The sequence below is a fragment of the Tubulanus polymorphus genome, chromosome 2, assembly GCF_964204645.1.
Source record: "Tubulanus polymorphus chromosome 2, tnTubPoly1.2, whole genome shotgun sequence".
In the NCBI taxonomy this organism is placed as follows: Eukaryota; Metazoa; Nemertea; class Palaeonemertea; order Tubulaniformes; family Tubulanidae; genus Tubulanus; species Tubulanus polymorphus.
Window position 1 is genome coordinate 18343867 of NC_134026.1, and position 23912 is coordinate 18367778.

Here is a 23912-nt window from a genome sequence, read left to right on the forward strand (position 1 = left end):
ACCTGGCACTATGATGTACAATACTATGTATTGTAGTCAAACTAGGTTAAGTCATAGATGACATGATTATTCAGATTATTACGTGACAATTTACCGAAATGAAGACTTAAACTGATATTTAATTGAATTGGAAATATGCAAATTGGGACTCTATATCTGATAATGACTTAACCGATTTCAATTCAATTGTACATGTATTCCCCTTCAATCATCCGGCTCCTAAGTTTAATCCTGCTTCTGCCAATGCAGTCAATGCAATGTTCATAGATTTGATTAGTACACAAAATGAATTATACTGAAAACAATTCTTATCAGAAAACAATTTATTGCTGTAAAATGCCCTTTACCACTCTACGTATAACATATATTCAGGGAAATACTGATGGTACAACATTCAGCAGCGAAGTACACGCACTACATAAATACATGTAGTAAATATTGGTACCGTTGAAAATAGACAGTATGATTTGGCTATGTACAAAAACCTCCGGTACAACAATGTACAACTATTTTGGAATTACCTCTTATCCTTGAAAAGAAAAGAGGCATTTTTGAGACAGATTTAGATTATTTGGTTAATTTTGCATAATAATTTTGCCAACATGACCCTATTGGCATTTTGGAAAATCAAGCAAAGTCAGTAATTTGCCCACAGACAAATTGTTTTTTGTCTGACTTCAATTTGAAAATCGTCGGTGCAGATTGGTTTATGACACCAAAATTTTTATAGTCTTATTAAGTCGTCATAGCCGGAACCATCATTATGTCGATGACTTACCAAAATGACGACCTATACTTAGTAAATTGAATTGGAAATAGCGACAACTTAATCCAATGATGACTTAACCAAATTCATTAACAGTTGAATCTCATTAATATGATTTTGTCAGAGTACCGATGGGTCGCGATACCATGAATTGGAGTAGAAAAATTTTAAAGTTTAATCTTTGTCCATGTTATGGGATAATTGGAAGGAATCAGCTCCGAGACATGCAGAGTCTGTTTTATTCTGTTTTCTATCATACCTCATATTCTTATTAAATGGATAACCCTTTACTCTTCATTTGATAATAATGAAATTTGGATGATTTATTTTCCTGTAAGATGCTACACTTAGTCAATCTGATACATTTATATTGCACTCAAATTTTAGAACGATACATGTAACTTTGATTTGCACATTTCCAGTTGGCAAAGACTAGTTTGATTTAGGGTTAAAGGCTAGTCAATACTACTCCGATAAATCATAAGTGTTGAAATACCGGTGTACCCTTACCCAACATATGCACGTAATTTGGATTACGTAATACAAAAGTTGCAATTGATTAGGTAATATAAAAAATAGTAACATTAATACCGGTACACAATTTTTTCCAATTATGTATACCTTTACAGTGGAATCTTGTTACAACGAACTTCGGGGGACCCAAAATATGTTTGTAGTAACCAATAATTGAGTATGAATTAACAAAAATTGACCTATTTGGGAAAAAATTCTAGGTCTGCAATAACCGCTAAATTGTTTTACCCAAGGTTCCACTGTAATCCCCATGAGCGAAATTTGTAAAAATTTAAAAAAATATATATTAATTACAAGGAATTTGCTTTTCTATACACAGGTTAACATGACAAACTCTTAGAAATAATTGTAACAACGTATTTGCATCTTTATTTTTTGCATATACATGTACCAGGTAAATATGGAAGCATATATTATGGCCACTGCTACAGTTACGTAAACAGTCACTGCCAAGGTTGTATCTTCTTATAGGGCAGTTGGTAGCATGGACAACTTAACTAAAACATATATTACTGAAGGCTTAGAGAAAACAAGTTATAAACTACTCTGCTGATGATTATGTTCAATGCAAAACTTCGAATACCCTCCTTTGACCCACATATTAATGGCACAGTGATAACCTAGTAATATCTACCACCATGAGAAGATTACCATCAATTTAATTAAGATTGCTGCACTTTTAAAAAGACACCCACCTGGAGAAAAATATACTAAACAATTTTAGAACACCAGTAACCAAGACCATTCATAAACCCATTTCTAAACAATAAGTCTTGACTCAGGACCAGAAGAAACACGAATGAAATGAAACATTAATGAAACTAACTAACTAATACATGTACATGTACTTATCTGAAGCACGAGTATTCATTATTCAGATACTCATCTAAAGCCCACTCATCACTGGCAAAAAATTCCAGAATTGACCATATTAGTTTCAGGAAATCATTTCTTGCCTGCAAATGATTCTGGAACAAATTAACACCACAATCATCAATTCATCATCAGAGGTCTTATTAAAATCTATAAGACCCTAAAAATTCTAAGCGCCCTAATAATCAAAAGACACTTCACAGGCAAAACGTTGTGGGGAATATAGTCTGAAAGCGCACTTTCTGTAAACCAAAGCTATTCATCTCTTAACCTGATTGGGGCCATCACCGGGGAAACTGATAAATATTAATATTAAAATTAACATTTTTGGTTTTGCAGCCAACCCCAATAAACCGGTAATGCTCATATCTGTGATTTAAGATTTTGGCAGTAAAATTAGTATTTTTGACTAGTTCAAAGACAAAATACAGAGTTATTCTTCATGTTTCAGATCCACCTCTGCATGTAAACATTCATTCCAGACCACACAATCCTTATGTCACCACGTATTCAGTGATTTTGCAACTTAGAAATGATTGTTTAGCGTAGACAGAAAAGTTGGGCAATTCCACAATATCAATTATTCCTAAATATTTAGATACAAGACAGACAATACTTTTGGTACCACGTTATATATACATTGTCATCTCAATCTATACCGCTACTCCTCCTAACCATAGTCTGTTTCCACTTGCAAAATATCCATGAAACCAGGTCGTTGCTGTAGATCCTATAATTCAAATATCATATAACTGGTGATGCAAGTACAATTTTTCAACACGCAAGAATACAAAGTATGTATCTTAGAATACATACAATTGAACCTCATTAGCACAATGTCTGTGGGAAAATGAAAAATCATCGTACTAACCGAATTTCATATCAAACATTTGATAACTCAAATCCATAACTACCTTCAAATACCGCACTGCTGGTATTCACTTCAACTATCAAACGATACCCACGTGCTTAGACGATGTATAAATAATGTGTACAAGTCCGACTTTAAAAAAAGCGGAACTTATTTTGGACCATCGTACTAAGCCTGTTCATTTACTGTAGAAATGAATAGGAGCTCAAGGCAATCAACTCTAAGGTAAACAGAGTCTATGTAAAGATAAATTTAATAGTATACTGAACCTTTAAACGTTGGACTATCTGTTTATATTCTGCCTGATTTTGCGGATTTTTCTTGTCTTTGAAGTAGTCAGATATACCAATATGTATCGATATTGAATACAGCTTAGGACAAGCACCTATTCAAATAAAGTTATTGAAATAAAATCTCAATTACTGAGGTGATGTAGCAAAGGGTAATTCATACAAAAGTTGATTAACATTAACCGATGGACAACTAACAAAACTACATTGATACCATGGTATTTATCAGATACTGGTAGTTAACTTTATCCAGCTTTTGAGCTACTAAATTGTGAAGAGATTAATCTCTTCGCTGCATTGTAGCAAGTTGCAATAATTTTTCATCTAGGTTGCTACTAAGCCATATCACCTAGTTGACAACAGGATTAAGGTTCATAATTAAAAACTGGTATGTACAGCTTGATCAGTATCCCCCTAACACTTATCTCTGATACTCTCTCCCCTCTGGAATTGTACTAAAAATCAAACGCCTCTAAAACCCCCTACACGTATCATATATCTTCAAGTCGTGAACTACATATACAAATGTACCGCACATATATCCCATAGTACAAGATGTACCAGTATACACGTATTGGTATGTTACTTGTCAATACCAGCGCAATCCAAATGAAAGGATAGGAATTGGTCTTTAGATTCCATTAACAGATTTATATAGATACAATACACTATATTCTCGGCCTTACCATCCACCACTATAGTATACAATTTTGATGAGATAGATAAGGGATCATTCATTTATTACGTACGCAATTTGAATTTTTCAACCCCCCCCCATGTACACAGAATCGGCCAATTTTTCATGTACATTAAGCATTACAGTACGCAATTGCACTGACCCCTCCCCCTCCCCTAATGCGTACGTAATAAATGAATGATCCCTAATTAGAAACATTCCTCAGACTTACTGACAAACTGAACTAAAGCTTTAGGCGTAACTGGTGTGAAGGTGAAATCTAAAACTTCCAATCCTTTCAGCCCTACAGAACACATAGCGGCCGCTGTGGCTTCTTTTATTTCGAACAAATGATCCAACTCCAGAATCTGCAGTCGCAAACAATTTCTCGCTGAAACAATAAATAACAAGCCCACTGTAATGTATATTAACTTTAATCAAACCGGATTTTGATCAAATCCAGTCCAACTGTATAAATGCCTATAAATGTTTGCAAGATATGATGTTTAATCTAGCCTCCTGTTGAAACAAATTAATTCCATTGGTCTCAAATTATCCTGATTAGATTCATCTAGCTGATGGTTAAACGTTTGACAATATCATACGTAACTAGCTGCTTTTGAACTCTTATCGAGCAGGCACAGTTGCACAGTTACATCCAATTCCACTGAACTAGTACCGTATTTTCCGGCCAATAAGCCTACTCGGCCAATAAGCCGAGGGCAGTTTTTTAGCCTAAAATACATGGATTTCATAAAGCTTCGCCCAATAAGCCGAGGCCCTTCAGCAGAGATTTTAATTCACTGATTTGTCAATTAGTTCGTCTTAATTGACGATTTAAGAGGCTGACAGTAGCGCCCGCCGATGTGTGAGAGTGCAGTGTATACTATCATCGCCGGACTGTGCTATATATAGACTCGCTCAGCTGATTACTATACACACAGCCATACACGCAGTATGCGGCTCACTGCTGATTTGCATATATACTAATGTATGAACTGACACGTGGTAGTACGATGAACTCGCGCGTAATATAAATGTATACCATTGCCGCTGTGCGGTGATGGAACAATCAAAGTAAAAATAAAATAGTTCAAAATAGATTATAATTGGTAGTAAATAATGACCTCAAATAAATATCGACCACTTTTCTTGATTTTGACGATCATTGAGAGCATTAGAGTGGCATAGATCAGGAAGTGATTTTTTATGTCAGATCGTATCCGCCCAATAAGCCGATCACGATATTTTGGGTAAAAATCTGAGGCTAGAAAATCGGCTTATTGGCCGGAAAATACGGTAGATCTATCTTTGTAATTTGTGTTAATCGCAGTTAGTCTTACCTATAGCTGTGACTCCAGTCTCAGATATGCCTTCACCACCTATGCATATTATCTGCAAGTTTGGCCAACATCGTCCGAGTAAATCGCAACAGCTATCGTTGAAAGCCAATGGACGATCGCTTTAAGAAACAAGAAAATTAACTTTAATAAATTATTTGACGCCTGCGAAAAAATGTAGAATTTCTGGTATAAGCTAATGTGGAATTGCAAATTTGAAATCGAAGTTTTAAGAAATTTCGGGAATTATGAGATTTGGCGATTGGGTAGATGATACAGTCTTCGACTGGTCTAATCAAAAAAAAAATGTCAACTTGTGACTTCGATTCACTTTTGCCTCTAAGCTGGTCTGCAACTTCATTGCCTCCATGGTTGAAGAAAGAGCTCTTCTGATGTCTGCTTCATCATGACTTTGAGCATATCGTGTAGCCAGCCAGCCCGGTCCTGGGGCCCGGTCTGGCTGTCACTTGATATCCTAGACTTGAGTCTGGGTTGAAGTAGACATTGTCATATAATTAACTTATTCATGTTATTCTGTATGAATTACCCGTGTGTCTTGTATTTTCTTATTTTAAAATTTGTAAATGTATTGATTTTTGGAATTTTATCCCGGAATTTCAATGTAATAAGGATCAATAAAGTATTGAATTTAATTGTCACCTTATACACATGCCATCAGTGGACGCGGAGCCGTATATGACAGCTATGCTATTATAAATTGCTAATCTCATGAAACCTGCATACGTCTAATATCGAACATATTTTCTAAAACATTTGAATATTGAAATTATATGTTCACACGTTTTTATATAGACCGCTTGTAGCCGCCGATGAAATTCACGCCGGCCCAACTCAGATCGTAGATAGCTTCGTCATTCCACTAGCATCCCCATGTCAGGGTCTGACTTTTATATCAGACTTCCAAATCGTGTATACATCTGCCATTTAACCGAATAATCCGATTTACTTATCATTTCTATTTATCCCTGCCGCCCCTGATATAATCATACATCCTTTACTATTACAATACGTCTTCTCATGATATTCAATGCGATGTAACATTTCGACATTCAAATAGAGGTCATTATATAATCCCAGGAAGCCATTCTACATCTTTATCAATAATATTTTGCCAAATAGCTTGTATGTGTACACATAAACCTGTGACGTTTTGCACATCGATTTACGGTTGTCGTTTGTAAAATGACGCTGAATGGTTATCATTGTTTAGGTTTCATAATGGTAACGTTTTATAAGGCGTCAAAAAAGTGAAAATAGTGTGACAATATTTTACTAGCTGCATTAAGAAATTGGGCCGGCAGTAGTGAGATTGGTGTATGGTGGAAGTGTCATATTTTTTCACGTACTTTGGCTGTATAGGTGGAGCGATGAGAGTTTTGATGTCTGGACATCCCGCGCCCAGACTCCATAAAACTTCCATACCAACAGGATACATATCACTAACATAGACAATCTGCTGTAACCTTCGACAGTAACAACCAGCTAACCATAATGACCTAAAAATGCAGACAAATAAATACGAAAAGAATTGATGCAAAGGTTGCTTGGCGGGAAAATGATAAAATGATAATTGAGACAAAAAAAGATTGAATAACTAAGGATCCAGGGACACCATGAACACTTTGAAAATGGTCTTCTGTTCAAAGAATACATCATGTAGTAAAATTTCAAAAGATTCCATCTACTAGTTCAGTCTGTATCCTACTCACAACAAACACACAGATGGACAGATGGACAGATGGTCGTACAGTTAAATCCCCCTTTCACTCCATCGACCAATGGAGGACAGCTGTTAAGTCCCCCTTTCACTCCATGAACCGTATGGAGAACAACAGTTAAGTTCCCACTTCACTCCATGGACCAATGGAGGACAATAATCATGTGAATAACAATTCTTAATGGATAATTGATTTGATAATTTGACAAATATCAAGAAAATTTACCTTTCAGTCAATAGATTACGACAGTCGACAATTTTCAGTGTCGACATAGTCTTGCTACTCGATTTGAGAAGACACTCTAGACCATCTTCTAGTGACGCTCTGTAGAAATAAAGACAATTAGAAACATTAACCCTTAACTTGTATATAAAAGATTGGTTATTTCATCCCATTTTCCTTTATCTGCCCATTTTCTTCATCATTAGATTTTAGTTCAGGTTCAGCAAATGCGATTTTTCTACATCATTTCCAGAAAAGCCAACTCTATGTGGTTGATGATGTGGGTGGGATTTTGACTGAGTGATGCAATGACATTTTTGACATATACAAATGCTACAGGCGCCAAAATTTAGATTAGTGTGTACAATACCAGTAACATGGATGCCTATCTAAGTTTGATTATATATTGCCAAGTATAGATTTACCTTGTGGCTTGTAAGTACTGTTGCAAAGTTTCATCATCCTTTCTAGGTCGGGCCTTTAAACCTAACAAATACGTTCAATGAGACATATTAATATACATGCACAAGCAAATGTGGGGCATAAAACATGTTTTCTTTTGAAATGCTTCTGAAAGTCAATTAAAAAACAATTGCCAGCTTACCCATAAGAGTTAACGAATGAACTTCAGTGCACCATTTAGACATGGTAATTAAGTACTGAAATAATACCATACATTCATAATTACAGGTGTTCAACACATTAAAGAACACCATTTTTCCATTTAAGATTTTCATAGTAAAATCCATATTTTGGTCCCTTTTAGATCTTGACAACTGAAAAATGTAAAGGTTTTCGCCCAGGTACCCTTTCTCCTACAAACTTATCACAACATACTAATCACAACATACCCTGGATTTAGGAACACCACTGCAAAACATTTGACAATTAAAACACTTTCGAAGAAATACAATTCATAGCTGGCTGTCAAATGTGGTTTCAGTAAAATAAACTTTTGAATTATTTATCATGAAATTTATGATGCAGTTTATTTGAAATGCTCAGGCATTTAAATTTTCCGGTAGAGCGATGAATCAAAAATTGCATTCTCATAAAATTCAACAATGAATTCAGTGATCAGGAATCTCCACAATTGGAGAGTTGCTCACATAACATAATTGTAATTTGTAACATGGGTTATATTCATACTACAATATCCCATGGGCTAAAACCTTCAATCGATAGCAGTATGTTAGTGCGCAGCGTTTTGCAGAACCTCGTCACAGGCTTCAACTTTCCAATTTATTGTGGTAACAAAATATGCATAGGTGTCATATAAATGTCAATCCCCTGTGAACATGTCCAAAGACCATTAACTCACCACAATCATAGAACAAATCATAGAACATTTTTAAGTAGGTCGAATGCCATTCCCACTTGGGAAGGGGTTCTGAAATGGTTGATAAACTGAAAAAATTCGATATTGATCAACGCCCCCTGAAGAACATACAGAAACCAATGACCTCAAAACTCAAAATGATTCAATAAATTTTATCATTCAATGCCCCCTGGTGAACACACGCAGTAATCAATGACTTTGAAAATTACTTAAGTCATAGAACATGCCACGATCTATAACTTAGCTATTGATCGGTATTATCAAGTGGGCTAGAAAACAGTCGGGGTTTAGTTGATACCTTAAATCTTGTTACAATATTATATATCTGTGCCAGCTGGTTCTTTTGTCAAAATATGTACCTTTGATGAGATACGTGCTTTACCGAGTCGTATGTTTCTCCATAAAGCTGGATGACGACTAACATCACGCCATTCTCGAGATACCATACTACATCGACCCAACGTCACGTTATCCAGATACATAAAAACACAAAACAATGCATCACGGCGTCTTTTCACATGACCTGGTCGCACATAACTTGGAGTAGGTGTTCCTAGATTAGAAATAACGGGAATGATTCTTAAATTTAAATATAACTGTATCAATCCGTTGAATTTATACATGAATAACGCACAATAGAAGTGCACTAGAACAATAGAAATACTTTCACAAACTGTTAAAAATTCTAACCTATAGTGTGAGCAGTTGTGAGAATAAATATATAGTATTCACCGAGTTGTTTATAGAAATCAGAAGTTAATTTTGATTTCTATATTCACGTGCCTGTGATTTTAGCAGGTATCATGTACCAAATTTGTAAAATCATATAAGATTAATAAATTTTTGTGGTATTTGGCAAAATAAACTTTTATAAACTTTATAAAAGTTTATAATATAAACTTTTAGTGGTTTCATTATAACAAATTTGAAGGTATAATTTTAAAATTCGAAGTGTGGGATTTCCTCATTTATAAACTTTTATTTTGTGTTGTTTTGTAAAAATTTTGTGTTAAGATGTTATATTATGCTTTTAACCCATTAAAAACGTTTTTGAGCATATCAATTGATATCAATACACATCTCACTACTTACTGTTATCCGACATCAATGACATTTTTCTCGACATGCTTTTTGATAATTTCCGTCTGTTCGTCTTCGACTTACGTCGCATCATCGAACTCGTCCGAAATTCCGGATCATCTGGTTCCGTATCTTCAGTTACTGTTGTGATACTATCAGTCGAATAATCGACTGGTGGCTCCATCGGATATACTAATTTGAACTGCGGTTTCAATAACAAGTCGCTTTGATTCGTTTTAATGTCTTGAAGTCGTTCGTTCAGGTTGAATTCTTGTTTTCGTAGCGTATCCTCCGTACGGTTCACCGGCTGTTCATCGCTCGCTGAATTGTGGCTTGATTTTAAAGTGGGGAGCGCTTGCTCATATGCTAAAAAAGCGTATTCGTTAATTATAATATGTATGAAGAAATTTGATTCGCATCGAAGTACATTTTTAGATACATCACACAACCTAAGGCAGGTTTCAATTGGTCTCTACCGATTTTGGAATACACTTCAGGCACGTTCATTTTGACAAGAATATTCTCTACCTATTTCGGAATAGCATAATCGGTAAACCTGATAAAACAAAGGCTGGTAGCTTTTAATCTAGAATTCAGGTGTGTTGGAATTAATTTTTGATTGCCGCAGCCAAATGCTGATTTTGGCAGGTTCTATTATGTTGCCGCAAAGAATTTACTTCAACTTCTTCAAAAACATGGTTTTACGCCATTGGAATTGCAATTCTTAAACTGGAATACGTTCAATCGACACTTGCCTAATATTACAGTACATCTCCAAAGGTGGAAGATTTCAACTCCAATACCCAGAGACGAAGGTCTGGATAAACAAACTCATAAAAATTGGTAGAGCAGAAATCTAGTCATTGTTTTTCTATAATCATTGGTACATGACCATTAAGGATTGCACAGGTTTCCATACAATGGAACGGAATACAAAATTAAATACATGTAATGTGCAATGTTTTTGAACTTCTTTTGGAATGTTTTTAATCTAGTTATATCAAATATACATTTACCATATGAATAACAGATTGGCGATTGTATAGTTTTGAAACAGATGTTTTGGTGCGCAGCCATACAATTCACATTCATTATTGATCAATTTCAATTGGTGAATAAAACAGAGTTCACGCTACTGGTATGTTATTCAGAATGGTTTAAACTCTACCCGTTTCAATTTAGAATAGACCAAGCGTTAAATACCAGCCATAAGTCTATCGTGTATTGGTCCGTGTATTGGTCCACTCCATTTAAGAACAGACAAATTTGGACTGACCTAAAAGACCGATCCAGGTCTGTTCAAAATTCTGGAATGGACTATTTCTGGATGTATGTGTGGACAGAAACTGGTTCCAGGCCCGTTCTATAAAAAATGTCCTATATCTACCATAGATTGCCATGTCCAGATAGTCATCAAAAATCAAAAATTTTCTTAATAAATAATCGCCTTAAATATATCATTAGTTATTAGTTATTAACTTCTGGGTGAAATCACGACATTACGCAAGGCCAGTTAAAACTGTCTGTAGCAGATTCAATCTGAATTGGTCAGTTCCAAATTTGGCCTATTCCAGGTATGGGCCAATTCAGAAAGGTCTAACTAGTGGTAGTGTAAACACGGCTTATGGAAACATTAAAGGCACATTGAACATATCAAACAACATGAAAGGTACAGTTCCCTAACAACAATTTAACAATCCTTCCTCCCTTGGCAGGGATTTGAACCTGCCGGCATTGTGACTCTGCCACAGCACAAATCCCTACCTGAATAGCCCCAGTGGGTACCAAGGCATGATGACATAATCATAGATCGCAAATTGGCACCACTGCTCATAATCTGACCAAATGTTGTTTATTGCACTATTTTTCAAGATAACTATTTCAGTGCCTGTACCCGGCTACATGACGTATAATCCACCTACCCTAAATTGCACCTGTACTGCACTACAGGGTAGACACAATATAGCGTCATGCCATAATGCAATGCACTACGGTGGAATTTTCAAATTATCACCAGTTTTTTAGGGTATGAAACTGTCAAAACTGAAATTGTTAAGAAGGGTTCATCACCTTCACATGAGATCTGTATTACTTCATGGATGTATTATGTTTTATATGGATGGATGTATATTATGTTGTTACCTGTTTTTGCGGAACTTGGGGCACTTTCACCGAGCCCTGAATCATTTGAGCTAAAAGGCTGGAAATTGATAGCAAAAATTTAGGTATAGATAGGTTGAACTGGTGAAGATGATAGTTTGGACAATCTCCTTTAATGTTGCTAGTAAAGAAAACTGTCTCAAAACAAGAGAACTTACAGTGGTGCTATTTTTCCCAGGTTGATGATAACTTTTTTGATCCTGGGGTTGATGAAAGTTTATCGTATTCACAGTTGGACTGAAATTGCATAAATCAAACATAGCTTTTTACATTAACTAGGGTCCAGGACACGGTGCCCGCTTGGAAAGTAGTCTGAAATGCTCGACATTCGGATAATTTAAAGATTAAATGCCCCCTGGTAAATACATACAGACCTTGAAAGTGGACCACAATCATAGAAACAATTCAGCAACAACTTGGCAAATGAATGTGGTAATAAAATATGCATCTCAATATAAATGGGAATACTACATTATTTCACCATTCAACAAACATACTACCACAAGGAACTTTTTCATGCTGGCACAAACCACACATCATCAGCAAATGTGGAAATGCCCAGCACAGCAAATGTTGCAGAGCTGTACATAAAGTGGTTTATGGGCATGTTGCAATACTTTCAAATTGAGGAGGCCTGAGAATGCAGACCTAAGGCCGAAGAATAATGATACTTTTTTTCTCATCACTTTTAAATCCTGCCCGCATCAGAAAACTAACAAGCAAAATAACCATAGAAATATGATGCACCCTCCCACCTCAAGGCTCTGAAATATTAGTCTTCTTTTATCAAAGTCCAAAAATTTGCCAGCCCGCAACCAAATAACAAAGACATTGTCTGATTTTTTTCATTTTCTTCTATGAATGACATGCTCATGTCGAACCAAACACCCAAGAAGTGAGGTACTTTTATTACCAGTGTGGAGTCATATATTCATTCCGGAATATCAAGGCCATTGCGTCAGTATACATGGATTCCCTGCCATAAAATGTTAATATCGGTCCAGATATAACATTGGCTGATCATAAAAGCAACCGGATCGATAGCAAATAAAAATAAAAAGACAGCTCCCACATCTGGAAAATGCGAGACAATTTTATTTCCACTTTTTTTAAACTCCAAAAAGGTAAAAACCTTCCACCCTTGACATGGCTTAAAAGAGATGTGTCATGCAAAACAAGGTATCATTTTATTGGCCTGAAATGACCACCTTTTAAGAAAAACAGGACATCTTTCCATGAACCAAATACATTTGTATCAAGACCATACATCAAAGCGTATCGAAAACTTAACCTAAGAAAACTAGATTCTGTCTACAAACAGACGGACAAGATGATGGGTGAAAAAAGTGAACACAATAGCGAAGTCCCAAGTGGGCTAAGTATAATCGAAGATTAATCTAAAATTTTATCTTAAGATAAATTGCAAAAAGTCATAGTTTACTGTACCTTGTCATTTGTTCTTCAATTTCTATTTCGTTAAAATCAGGTTCACGACGATGAATGTAGTCATCTAAGCTGTAAGGCTGGGAATTCAGTTTTCCATTTGAGCTCTGAAAAATGTTATAGCTATGTAGTGAAGACTAATTCATTTGAACGAAAATAAATTGCTACAGTGGCCACGCAGGAAATTTGAAAGCCACAGACTGAAAGTAGAGCATGCCCATTTGCTACATCCTAAGTCGGTCTAAGAAATTCAGTTATTTAGATTAAATATAAGAATTGAACTAGCACTTCATCCCTCCAAGTTGGTGAAATGTTTGACCATACAACAATTTCATTATTCAATGCCTCACGGTGAACAAATAAAGAAGCCAATGATAAACCACCACAATAATAAAAGTTTTCAGGAGCAACAACTTTGCAGTTGATGCATAGGTAGCAATGTAAATGGAAATACAGGATGTTATTCCATCTAGGAAAGTTACATGTAGGTTGTAAACCAAATATCAAGACAATTCATCCAAGCGGATAGAAAATAATTTGGATTCCATCCTACACATGGATGAAGGACAAAAAAGTGAATGCAATAGCCCACTGAGGCTTTACCCCCAATTGGTTGAAATTTTGGATTACAGATTTAAGAAATCTAACGAAGTGATACCTCATGCCCTTGCTGTGGGCGTACTCGACCTCCAAAGTCTCCATCCAAAATCTCGGGTTGGCTCACACGCAAAATCCGAATCACACTACTTCGACAGAAAGGAGGTTTCGGACTCTCCAAAAGGTCACGTGATCAATAATAGAGTGTGATTAGAAACAAACATATTCTCCGATCTGATAGAAGAGTATTTATAGTGTGGGGAGGTTAAAACGCTATTTTTGTGTACCTGGATTCATGAATGGTCCCTCATAGCAGGGACAGATACTGGAATTTAGCTAGGGGGTTCATTCAATGGCAGTTAGCCAAAGTTGGCTTTTTGAGAGGCATTATGAGGTGTATTGATGGGGTTGTATTACAGTATTTACAGGGGGTGCTGAGCTTATACAATAAGAACATTTTTACAATTTTTTACCCTTTAGTCCTGGAAAGGTAGTTCCCTAATTTTTCCGTTAGATTTTCGAAGGGTTCACCGGCAACTAGTGAACTAGTGAGGGATCCGCCTCCACAAAGTATTCTTCATAGTCACATCATAGACAGTACACATCCATGTAAATCATTTAGTCGATTGTCAATACGCAGTATTGTATAATGACAGCATGTTTCTTGTCAAACAAAAATGGCTTCACTAACCTGATCAATTTGTATATGAAGAGGTTCTATTTTGTAGCTTGGTGGAATTTTTGAAGTCTGCAACATCGCCAGACGGGTTTCGGCACGTTCAGCACGCCGTATCAAATTATTTATAAATGCCTCTAAGTGTGCACGCGCTGAAGCCTCTTTCTCAGCAGTAGCTTTGAGAAACTCTGTCAAATTGACTACTTCCCTGGAAAAAAGAAGTCAGCATAATCTGATGCGGATAATATCAAAATACAAATTGAATGTAAAAAGGTGCACAGCTACATGTACCAGTATTTGCAAAACATTGCCACGCAAAACTATGCAGACCCAATCATATTTTCTGTTTTACATCATTTGCTCTATGTTCAAGAAATCACTGATGTCATAAAACATAGATTTTGCACTGCTACCCAATATTTTCGACCAATGAGGTATATTGAAATGACTCTCAGGTTATTCTAAGTATTTAATGATAAAGTTATGAAAACTGAAGAACAGATAATTGTTTTTCATGAAAATCATGAAAATCAACCCTTTTCAGCCCTCTACAGCAATTGCCAAATAATTTCATATGAAACAAAGTGCCAGGTGTCCAGTTCTGTGACAGTAATTCATGGAATCCTTATAACTAAACGTGTCATTCGATAAGGTTTATCAAGATTTTTAAACCAAGTGTTAATATTTCTTTCAATGCATCTATCGATTAGGCCCTTGAAGGAGGAAAGCCAAATTGGCTGTTGATGGCAAAGAATAGAGAACTGCAATACGAGCTATCTAATCATATATCCTATCTGGCCCAGGCCAAATTTTGTCTTTGCCATATTAGGCCCGAAACAACCATTTAAATAGGTCCAAATGGGCCCAGTGTCATGTGAATGCACTCTCTTATTAGATATGGGCCAAATCTGATTTGAGTCTGATCCGTGCCAATTTGGTCTAGGCCAAATCAACTCTGTGTGATCGTGGCTATAATGTGCATAGTAGGCCTACTCAGTCATACATTCATAAACTAATTTTTCTTTTCAGTGATTGGTATAGTTTTCATTCATAATTGATTTATTTCACAGAAACAGGCCGTTTTGAAAGAGCTAGTCAATGTATTTTGAATAGTTGTCATCTATCTTCCATTTTCAAGGAAATTGCATGTCATAGCGGCTAGAGAACAAGGAATTCAAAATATTTGCCATGGCAGTCATATTGGAGGACAAGTAACTGTATTTTCCCGAGGTGCAACTAGAGGTGGACCTACCCCATTCATTGCACCTACCAAGTTTAAAAGAAATACGTTTTCAAAAATGTTCACTTTAGCCGATGTTCACTTTGGCAGCCATTTTAAAAGAGCAAGAAATTTGACTTTTGACATAGAACAAGGAATTTAAAATATCTGCTATGGCCGTCATATTGCAACAGGGAGTTACTTTTTCCCATTGGTGCAAACTGTGGACTTACGCCATTACACCTACCACATTTTCAAAAAATTGCATGTAATTTGACGTGCATAGAGCGCTGAGGGAAAGCACACAATGTGTAAAATAGTGTCACCCCGCCCTACCGGGTGACATAATGACTGTACAATATTGATATGAACACAATGGGCCCAGTGAGTCATAGATTAAGTTATGAATGACAAAAACAATTCGAAGATTCCATTTTCATGATGAAAAATTTGATCAGATACAGCTGAAAATAAAACCCGAATATGAACATAGTTTTACTTACTTTTCCTTCTCTGTGATAAGTTTGTCTTTTTCAACGAGATGTTTTTTCAGTAACTCAACATATTCCGAGTGAGTGTCGTTTTCTTTCGTTAAATCGAGGGTTTCGCGTTGCAATTTCCGACGGTCGAGCGCGAGCTTTTCCAGCTCCATATTCGCGCGGTCGAGTTTCGTTTCTTTCACACGCAACGACTCACGGAGTTTCTCGACGGTGAACGCCAAATCATCGTAATCTTTCAGTCGATCAAGTTGATCTTTGATGTGAAATTTCTCGAGAAGGGCCGCCGACGAATTTGCATATCCATTTTTTGGTAGCGTATTCGACGGATGAAAATTGAAAGCACTAGTACTAGATTGTGGCCATTGCGACGTACCAAACTGTGCCGGAGCGACCGGCATACTATTATTGACACAAGGACACGAATGACACATAACAGGATTTTCTCGGAAAAATTCTCGATTCAACCTCGGCTCGCTATTTAAGTGATTTTGCTTCTCGACAGCGGCTGGCTGTTGTAGAATATTTGGCGTTTCGGGCCTTGGCACTCCTAAATCATGAATAGGTTCTGGCATGTTGTCGTGGGTAGGGATTACAGTTTGCGTCGGAGCGTTTTGCAATATTTGATTATGCAATTCGGTTTCGCGGGCACGCTGTAACTGACGCTCCAGTTCTAACGCTGCGCTGCTGTACTTCTGAGGTGCAGTAAAGGGGTGTTCTGATTCCAGCTTATTTTCATTGTTCAGATCTTCCACTGACACGCTGTATTTAGGACGGTAGGGATGTTTATTCTCGAGATGTGACCACAATCCTACTAATGTTAGAAAGCGTTTGCTTGGTCCACAAGTGGGACACATATATGGAAAATCTCTTGGATCGGCCATTATCATTCAATTATATTCATATATGCAAATCATATACCAGTTCCTAGGAGCAGAAAAAAAGTATATATCAATACCAAGATATGTGTAATTCTTTTCTTGCTTAGCTTTACAAAGACTGAGTTCACCAGTAAAATCCACGAAATACAGTCAATCCCTGATATACCGCCTATATTGGAGATTTTGGATTTTGGTGGCATCGAGTGTATGGCTGTTACCTATATTGAGGGTTGATTTTTACTATAGTTCAAAGACAAAATGCAGATATTCCATTCTCAGGAAAACCTGGTGTTAGGCAAAGGTGATGGTTTATCAATGGGTGTATATACTGGAGTTGACTATATTATCACAGGCCAGTTCTAGCCATAGCTAGTCCTTCGTCGTGTTTATCTTTGGGGATCCATTCTCATGAAAGTGGCATGCATCAGTAAATTCAGTTCTTCAAATCAACAGGTCCCCAGAAAATGTTGCTTCATTTTCCTGCAATTAGCTCTCGAATGAAGTAGGCTAAGTTTCAAAGCATTTGAATGGGAACTAACAAAACAATAAGTGAATTTCTTATAATCGATACTCAAATTTTCATTAGGCTGACATCATGGCAACCTTCATCAATAGGCAGAGAAACCATTAATCCCTCTAAATTTACGACTCAGAATTAGGATCGATCATTAGAGCTCATTGATACAATGAAACATGAATTCATTCATTCAAAAGAAATTTATCCAGATTATGGCGAAATCTGGATTAAAATTTGTATTCTACAGATGGTTTATTCACCTAGAGTTTAAGTTCTGGTTTATTGTATACAATGTCCACACATTAGACAGAATTGAGAATTGTCTATTTCAGATCTTATACGATTAATATTTTTTAACACTTGGGGTTCGGGGATTCGAACAAAGAATTAGTTCAACTTGTTTTTGTATTCGAAAATATTGTTAAGCTTAAACCTATTACACTACAAAACATCAAATTTTCCAGGGAAGCTAGTTTTTACCGACATGAACATTTTCATATCATATATGAATATTTCCTTAAAACAAGTCAATAGTAGATTTCAAGCCATTCTTCTTGCAGTATAGGCTATCCTGAAATAATCGGATTACCAGTACACTCACAGGTTTCAATGAAATGATGCTCGCTATCCCTTAAAATGAAAAATCACCAAAAAGGCCTGGACCAAGACCAAAATCCTTTTAACAATATTGATATCAATCAAATTAATTAGTAGTCTAAAACAATAGTCACTTACTTCACACACATTCATATTATCAGCACTCCCATCAACAGTGACTCACCTCTCGTCGTTAATAATCAAAACGCCCATTTAAATATTAAGATAGTCCATACAGACTGAGCACACATATTTTATAGCTCGATATAGCTGTGTCGGCCAAACGAACTTACATTCAATCCATAGTAGCCTACTGATCAATACGAATGTAGCTAACAAACAGAATTCAGCCACGGTAAATTCTCATTTATTCAGCTTGTGTCAGCTGCAAGCCTCGAGCCCACGTGCTGCACACATATAATATGAAGTGCACAACATTATATCTTCAAACATTGATTATCATGGATATTGGCCACAATATTCCAGTAGTATATTTTGTTTATAATCTTTAGTAGACCTACTGATAACTAGAGATATGCTCATAGACTAGACCTTGATTTCACCTATCAAGATGATAGGCAACAACCAATATTGCATATAGATACATATATCATATTTCATCATTGAGATGAGAGTATAAAACTCAAAGATTTCAAACACACAAGCCTAGGCCTAAATAAGCCTACACAAACCAAGAAAAATATTGCAAAAAATCAAAGCTTGTCGGCATAGCAACCTTCACGTGCAGTAAAGAACCCTTGTAATAATCAAACAGGTGTTACTATTGTTATAATGGTAAATGAGTCCCGGCCGCTTCTAATGTATAACATTAAACACACTATAGCCACCATCACACAAGCGTTTTTGATCTGTACCAAATTAGGCCCGACCAAAAACGCTTGGGGTCTTGCTGCAGGTTCCGAAAGTGGCTCACTTGGCATTATTTAGGCTGAGCAAGTGAGTGGGCCAAATTTGACTCAGCCTGATTGCAGCTTATATGTAGGCCTAGACCTAGTCAAAGGTTCATTTGAAAATTCAGCTTAGTCTTCTTGTCTCGTCAATATTGTTTATCCCAGCCTACAAACATCATTTAGGTCTACGTCTAGTCTTGTTAGCAATGAATTACAGTGGAACCTCGTTACAGCGAACTTCACAGGACCAGAAAATATGTTCGTTATAGGGCCTAACCGATAGTTCGTTATATCCAGTATGAGAATTAATTTAAATTGTTTTACTCGGGACAAAATTCTATATTTGTTATATCCGATGAATCGTTGTATACGAGTTCGTTATAATGAGATTTCACTGTATTAAGTCTTGTATGTTTCATCAATTAAAAGATTTGGCCTGTAGGCTAAAAATGAGGACCCATGGAACTTTATGACCTACCTGACCGGAGTATATAACGAGACGAGTAGTACTAGGTTAACTATTTATTTGACGCACAAGCTTTCACTACTAATGTATAGCAGCTTTATCAGGTCAATGGAAAGACAATAGTATTTATAGGTAGACTGGCACTAATTATAAAGAACTGAGTGAGCGTAGGGTAATTACAAATAAATTAAAGAGTGATATGATGATGAATTACTAAGTGAGCACGGGCATTGGAAGCAATTTTTGATTGCCAATTGCCGATTTTTGGCTGTTTCTAAAATTGCCGTGGCGAATTTACTTCAATTACGTCAAAAACATAATATACAAAGAAAAAAACATCATTCATCCAGACCGTATTAGCCGTATTGCCCAATAGGGTCTAAAAAGTGCCCTTCAAAGTTTCTCGGCAATATTCTTGACAGCATAGACTTTTCCTTTTGAAGGGGCACCCATGGTTTGGAGGAGGGCACTAAACGCAGAGAAAGGAAAAGAAAGGGGCACTATTTGCGGTAATTTTATCTGAACCAAGAATATAAGGCACTTTTAGTTTGGATTAGGCAAGGCACATGACATACGGATATTGGTGAAGACGGGGCAATTTTGCTGATTTCTAACACTAAATGGGCACGACTAAAAACATAAAATCTGAAATGAAAAAATGTATAGGCTAGTCCCCAGGACGGCTGGTAGATCTCCATGGTAAATCGAATTTTGAATTAAAGACGAAAATTTCTGAATTTATGTCAAGATAATAACTTGTCATAAAATCAGCAAAGCTTTATATTAAGGAAGTGGCAGGGAAGTGGATATTTTGCCAATGCGGCATTATTTTCGTCAACGCTATTTTGCCAATGGCTATATATAATAAGATGTAGGCCCTACTAATAAAATAAGCTTATAACAATAAAATCATTTTATTGGGTTTAGGGTTAGAGTTTCCATAGGGTTAGAGGGTCTAGAGGGTTAGGGTTAGTAGGGTGAGGTTAAACCCTTTCAGTGCGTCTAAACTGCAGTGTGGTGTACGAATCAGTGATAGATTTTGCTAGTACACCGCACTGCGGTGTATTGATGTAATTAGTAATTATCTCTCTTGAAAAATGACAGCACCTGTCTAACCTAGTGAAAAACTAGTAACTAACGATACACCGCACTGTAGACACACTAGAGTGGTATTCCCGTTATTCAACACACTACGGTGGAATTTTGAAAAATTTTCAAATTGGTTGTCCGTTTTACCCCGTTTTTCACCGTTTTTGGAGAGTTAGGGTAAGGTGAGGCTATATCTAAAATGATTTTATGTTGAGATATATCTCAACTAGAAATACAATTATCATTATTCCCAAATGATTTCCCCCCCGGTATATGGTAAAAATGTCCCGGAAAATATGTCCCTGGAAAAAATGTCCCAGTCTATGATTACTAACTTGGTAATGTAGTTAATTTCACATCGTAATAACACCAGAGAACAAACTTGGTAATACATTTTAATCACAATTTTAACATTTGATTACAAAATGGCTCTACTTTGATGTAATTATTTGTACCGTATTATAAATGTAACATCTTAAATTTGAAGTATCATGTAATGGTTTCACATGTTCTCAAAGGGCAGGCAAAAATAATCAATGCCAAAATTCTAGGCCTATAATTCTCTAGTCAGTAACCTGTCTGTGGTTTAGTTCCACGATCAAATATTTTCACAAACCACAGTCAGGAATGGGAACGTCATTTTTCAATGAAATCTTCGTCATTTCATTGTCTCTTAAGATATCCGTCTAATTTTTGTTGTAATCTACGCACAACAGATTCGTAGTTTGTCTGATACCTATAACACCTCACCTGACGATCTTAATCCATGTGCAAATCGGCCGTAAAGTGAGAGTAAATTTCCGTCGAGTCAACAGCTGCCATTTTGAAAATCACTGGAGGGTGCTGGCACCTGTGGACTGAGGCCAGGACAACAGCACAAACTAACGAAACGAAACAACGAAATTGAAAAAATTAAGAAATCAACACTAATTCACATTTTTTTCATCAAGAATTTATTATTTCATTATTTATCATGGAAAGCACAAAGATTTGAAATAGATGTTGGAAAACCATCAAAAATAAAAATTGTCGTTTCGTCTTGGAAGTTTTATATAAATCCTTGTAGGTCACCTTGTCTATCAGCCCATCCAATTATAAAAAGCTTACCAACAACGATTAGGTAACTTACTAATAATTCTCATGGTCACTCAATGAATTCTTTTTTATGGTTAGTGTGTAATTTACACAATTAATAAGTTTGGGTAAAAGTGCAGATCCGCACCTCCTCGTGATCGACGCAATCTACTGAATGACAGAATCAAGGCTAAAATCTAGCGAAGATATCTTAGAATTAACCAATGGAAATCGTACTGAATTGCTGATGACATTTTGAATCTGAAACAATGATAATTAATGTAATTGATTGAACCGTTTACGGGGAGAGGTGCGGATCTGCACTTTTACCCAAGTTTGTTCTCTGGTGTTATTTTTGATGTGAAATTTACTAAATTTTTACTAAAAGACTTTTTCTACCTTGTTGTTGGGACATTTTCCGGGGACATTTTTTCCTGGGACATTTTTTCCGGGGACATATTTTCCGGTAAATTTTTTTCCGGGGACATTTTTTCCCGGGACGCTTCCGTACAGAATTTGCTTTGCTTTGCAGATCATTCTTGCATGCAGCAGTTTGAAAATGCGTAGTCTCAACGACCTTGGATGGATTATATCGTATGGTTGACAGATCGCTCGTGCTCGAACAGCGCCGTCTATATCAATGACAGTTCTATGATTTTTGCCTTCTATTATTCTGTTTGTCACGGCCCGTTTTTTTTAAATATCTTATCGCTATGTCATAGATCTGACAATACGATGTTTAAATAAAGTAACAATAAATTTATTTTAAATTTGAATTTAATGAACCTTCAATGGCGGCGAAAAATCGTTCATGGTCGACTGATTTCTTCATGCAATTTAAACCCATTGATTCATTATCTAGGAAGTGACAAGTTGCGTGGTAAGTATATTTTGTGACTTCAGCTTCGTATGCGTCATCAAACGTTTAGGCCTGCGTTGACACTTTCATCTGTCGTGTTTTTGCATTCTGCCTGACCCTTGTCCCTGCCTGCCTGGGCCTGACCACAGGGACTTGTCACGACTGATAATGGATGAGACCAATGATGGGGGTACCAGTATCCCTGCAACTGTATAATAAAATAACAAGGGTGGCAACAAATTTTCAATCTGACAATGACTTCTCCACTTCAATCGACTGTAATTCCAAAAATTCTCAACCGACTCACATGAAATAACCTTTAATACAACCTAGAAGACTTTCTGCTTCGAACGAGCCTTCAACCACCACTCTCCGACAATTATCTCACAACGAAATCACCTTTTTTTGACGAGAGATAGCTCAAAATGGAGGTCTACCGATTCTATCGTGAGATCTTAGAGAAAACCCCAACAAACCATACATTTTTTAAAACTACGCGGTCATACCTGTACGCTTATCTCATTTATTTGTATAATCCACGCGATGGGTGAGCTCACAAGCTCAAAATCGAAAATGAGGACGAACACGGCATTCAACTTGTCATCAACTGGGCGGCCATTAATCACGTGATATCGTAGTAACGGGCTAAATATTTCACGCGCATTGATTGGCTTAGAGATTTCGAAAAACATTACAAAATTTATTAAAAGTTCTGTTAATTAATAAAATATCCGTATTATGAAAATATAGTGCAACATTCGTCTGAGGGGTGGTATTATTAGCAAATATTTCCTTTTTTCAAGTCTGCAGACTTGTCGCGGTTCTATTAACATAGCCCGAACCTGCACGTCACGTGATTAATGGCCGCCAGCGCAATAGTGCGAGGTGACTTTTTCGTATATTTGTTCGATTTTGAGCTTGTGAGCTCACCCATCGCGTGGATTATACAAATAAATGAGATAAGCGAACAGGTATGACCGCGTAGTTTAAAAAAATGTATGGTTTGTTGGGGTTTTCTCTAAGATCTCACATAGAAATCATCGTTTGAAGTGAAAAAAACGACCATTTTGCTGTCCACCATAGAATCGGTAGACCTCCATTTTGAGCTATCTCTCGTCAAAAAAAGGTGATTTCGTTGTGAGATAATTGTCGGAGAGTGGCGGTTGAAGGCTCGTTCGAAGCAGAAAGTCTTCTAG

General features: G+C 36.5%; 1 protein-coding gene across 2 annotated transcripts; it reads right to left on the reverse strand.

The window, feature by feature from the left end:
* Positions 1-344: 344 nt before the first annotated feature.
* Positions 345-22402, reverse strand: LOC141899847 (F-box only protein 41-like). 2 transcript variants are annotated; one of them, XM_074786412.1, is made up of 16 exons: positions 22369-22402; positions 16329-17249; positions 14622-14814; positions 13337-13440; positions 12049-12127; positions 11873-11930; positions 9743-10096; positions 9010-9203; positions 7916-7970; positions 7737-7797; positions 7315-7413; positions 6718-6867; positions 5354-5472; positions 4243-4401; positions 3314-3429; positions 345-2903 (listed from the first exon to the last, which is right to left on the reverse strand). In XM_074786412.1, the coding sequence occupies exons 2-16, from the start codon at positions 17210-17212 to the stop codon at positions 2844-2846; spliced, it is 2685 nt and encodes an 894-aa protein (XP_074642513.1). In that variant the 5' UTR covers positions 17213-17249; positions 22369-22402; the 3' UTR covers positions 345-2843. The 2 variants fall into 2 exon arrangements, with proteins under 2 accessions (XP_074642513.1, XP_074642512.1); XM_074786411.1 differs by lacking the exon at positions 22369-22402 and adding an exon at positions 18611-18759.
* Between the last annotated feature and the right edge of the window lie 1510 nt (positions 22403-23912).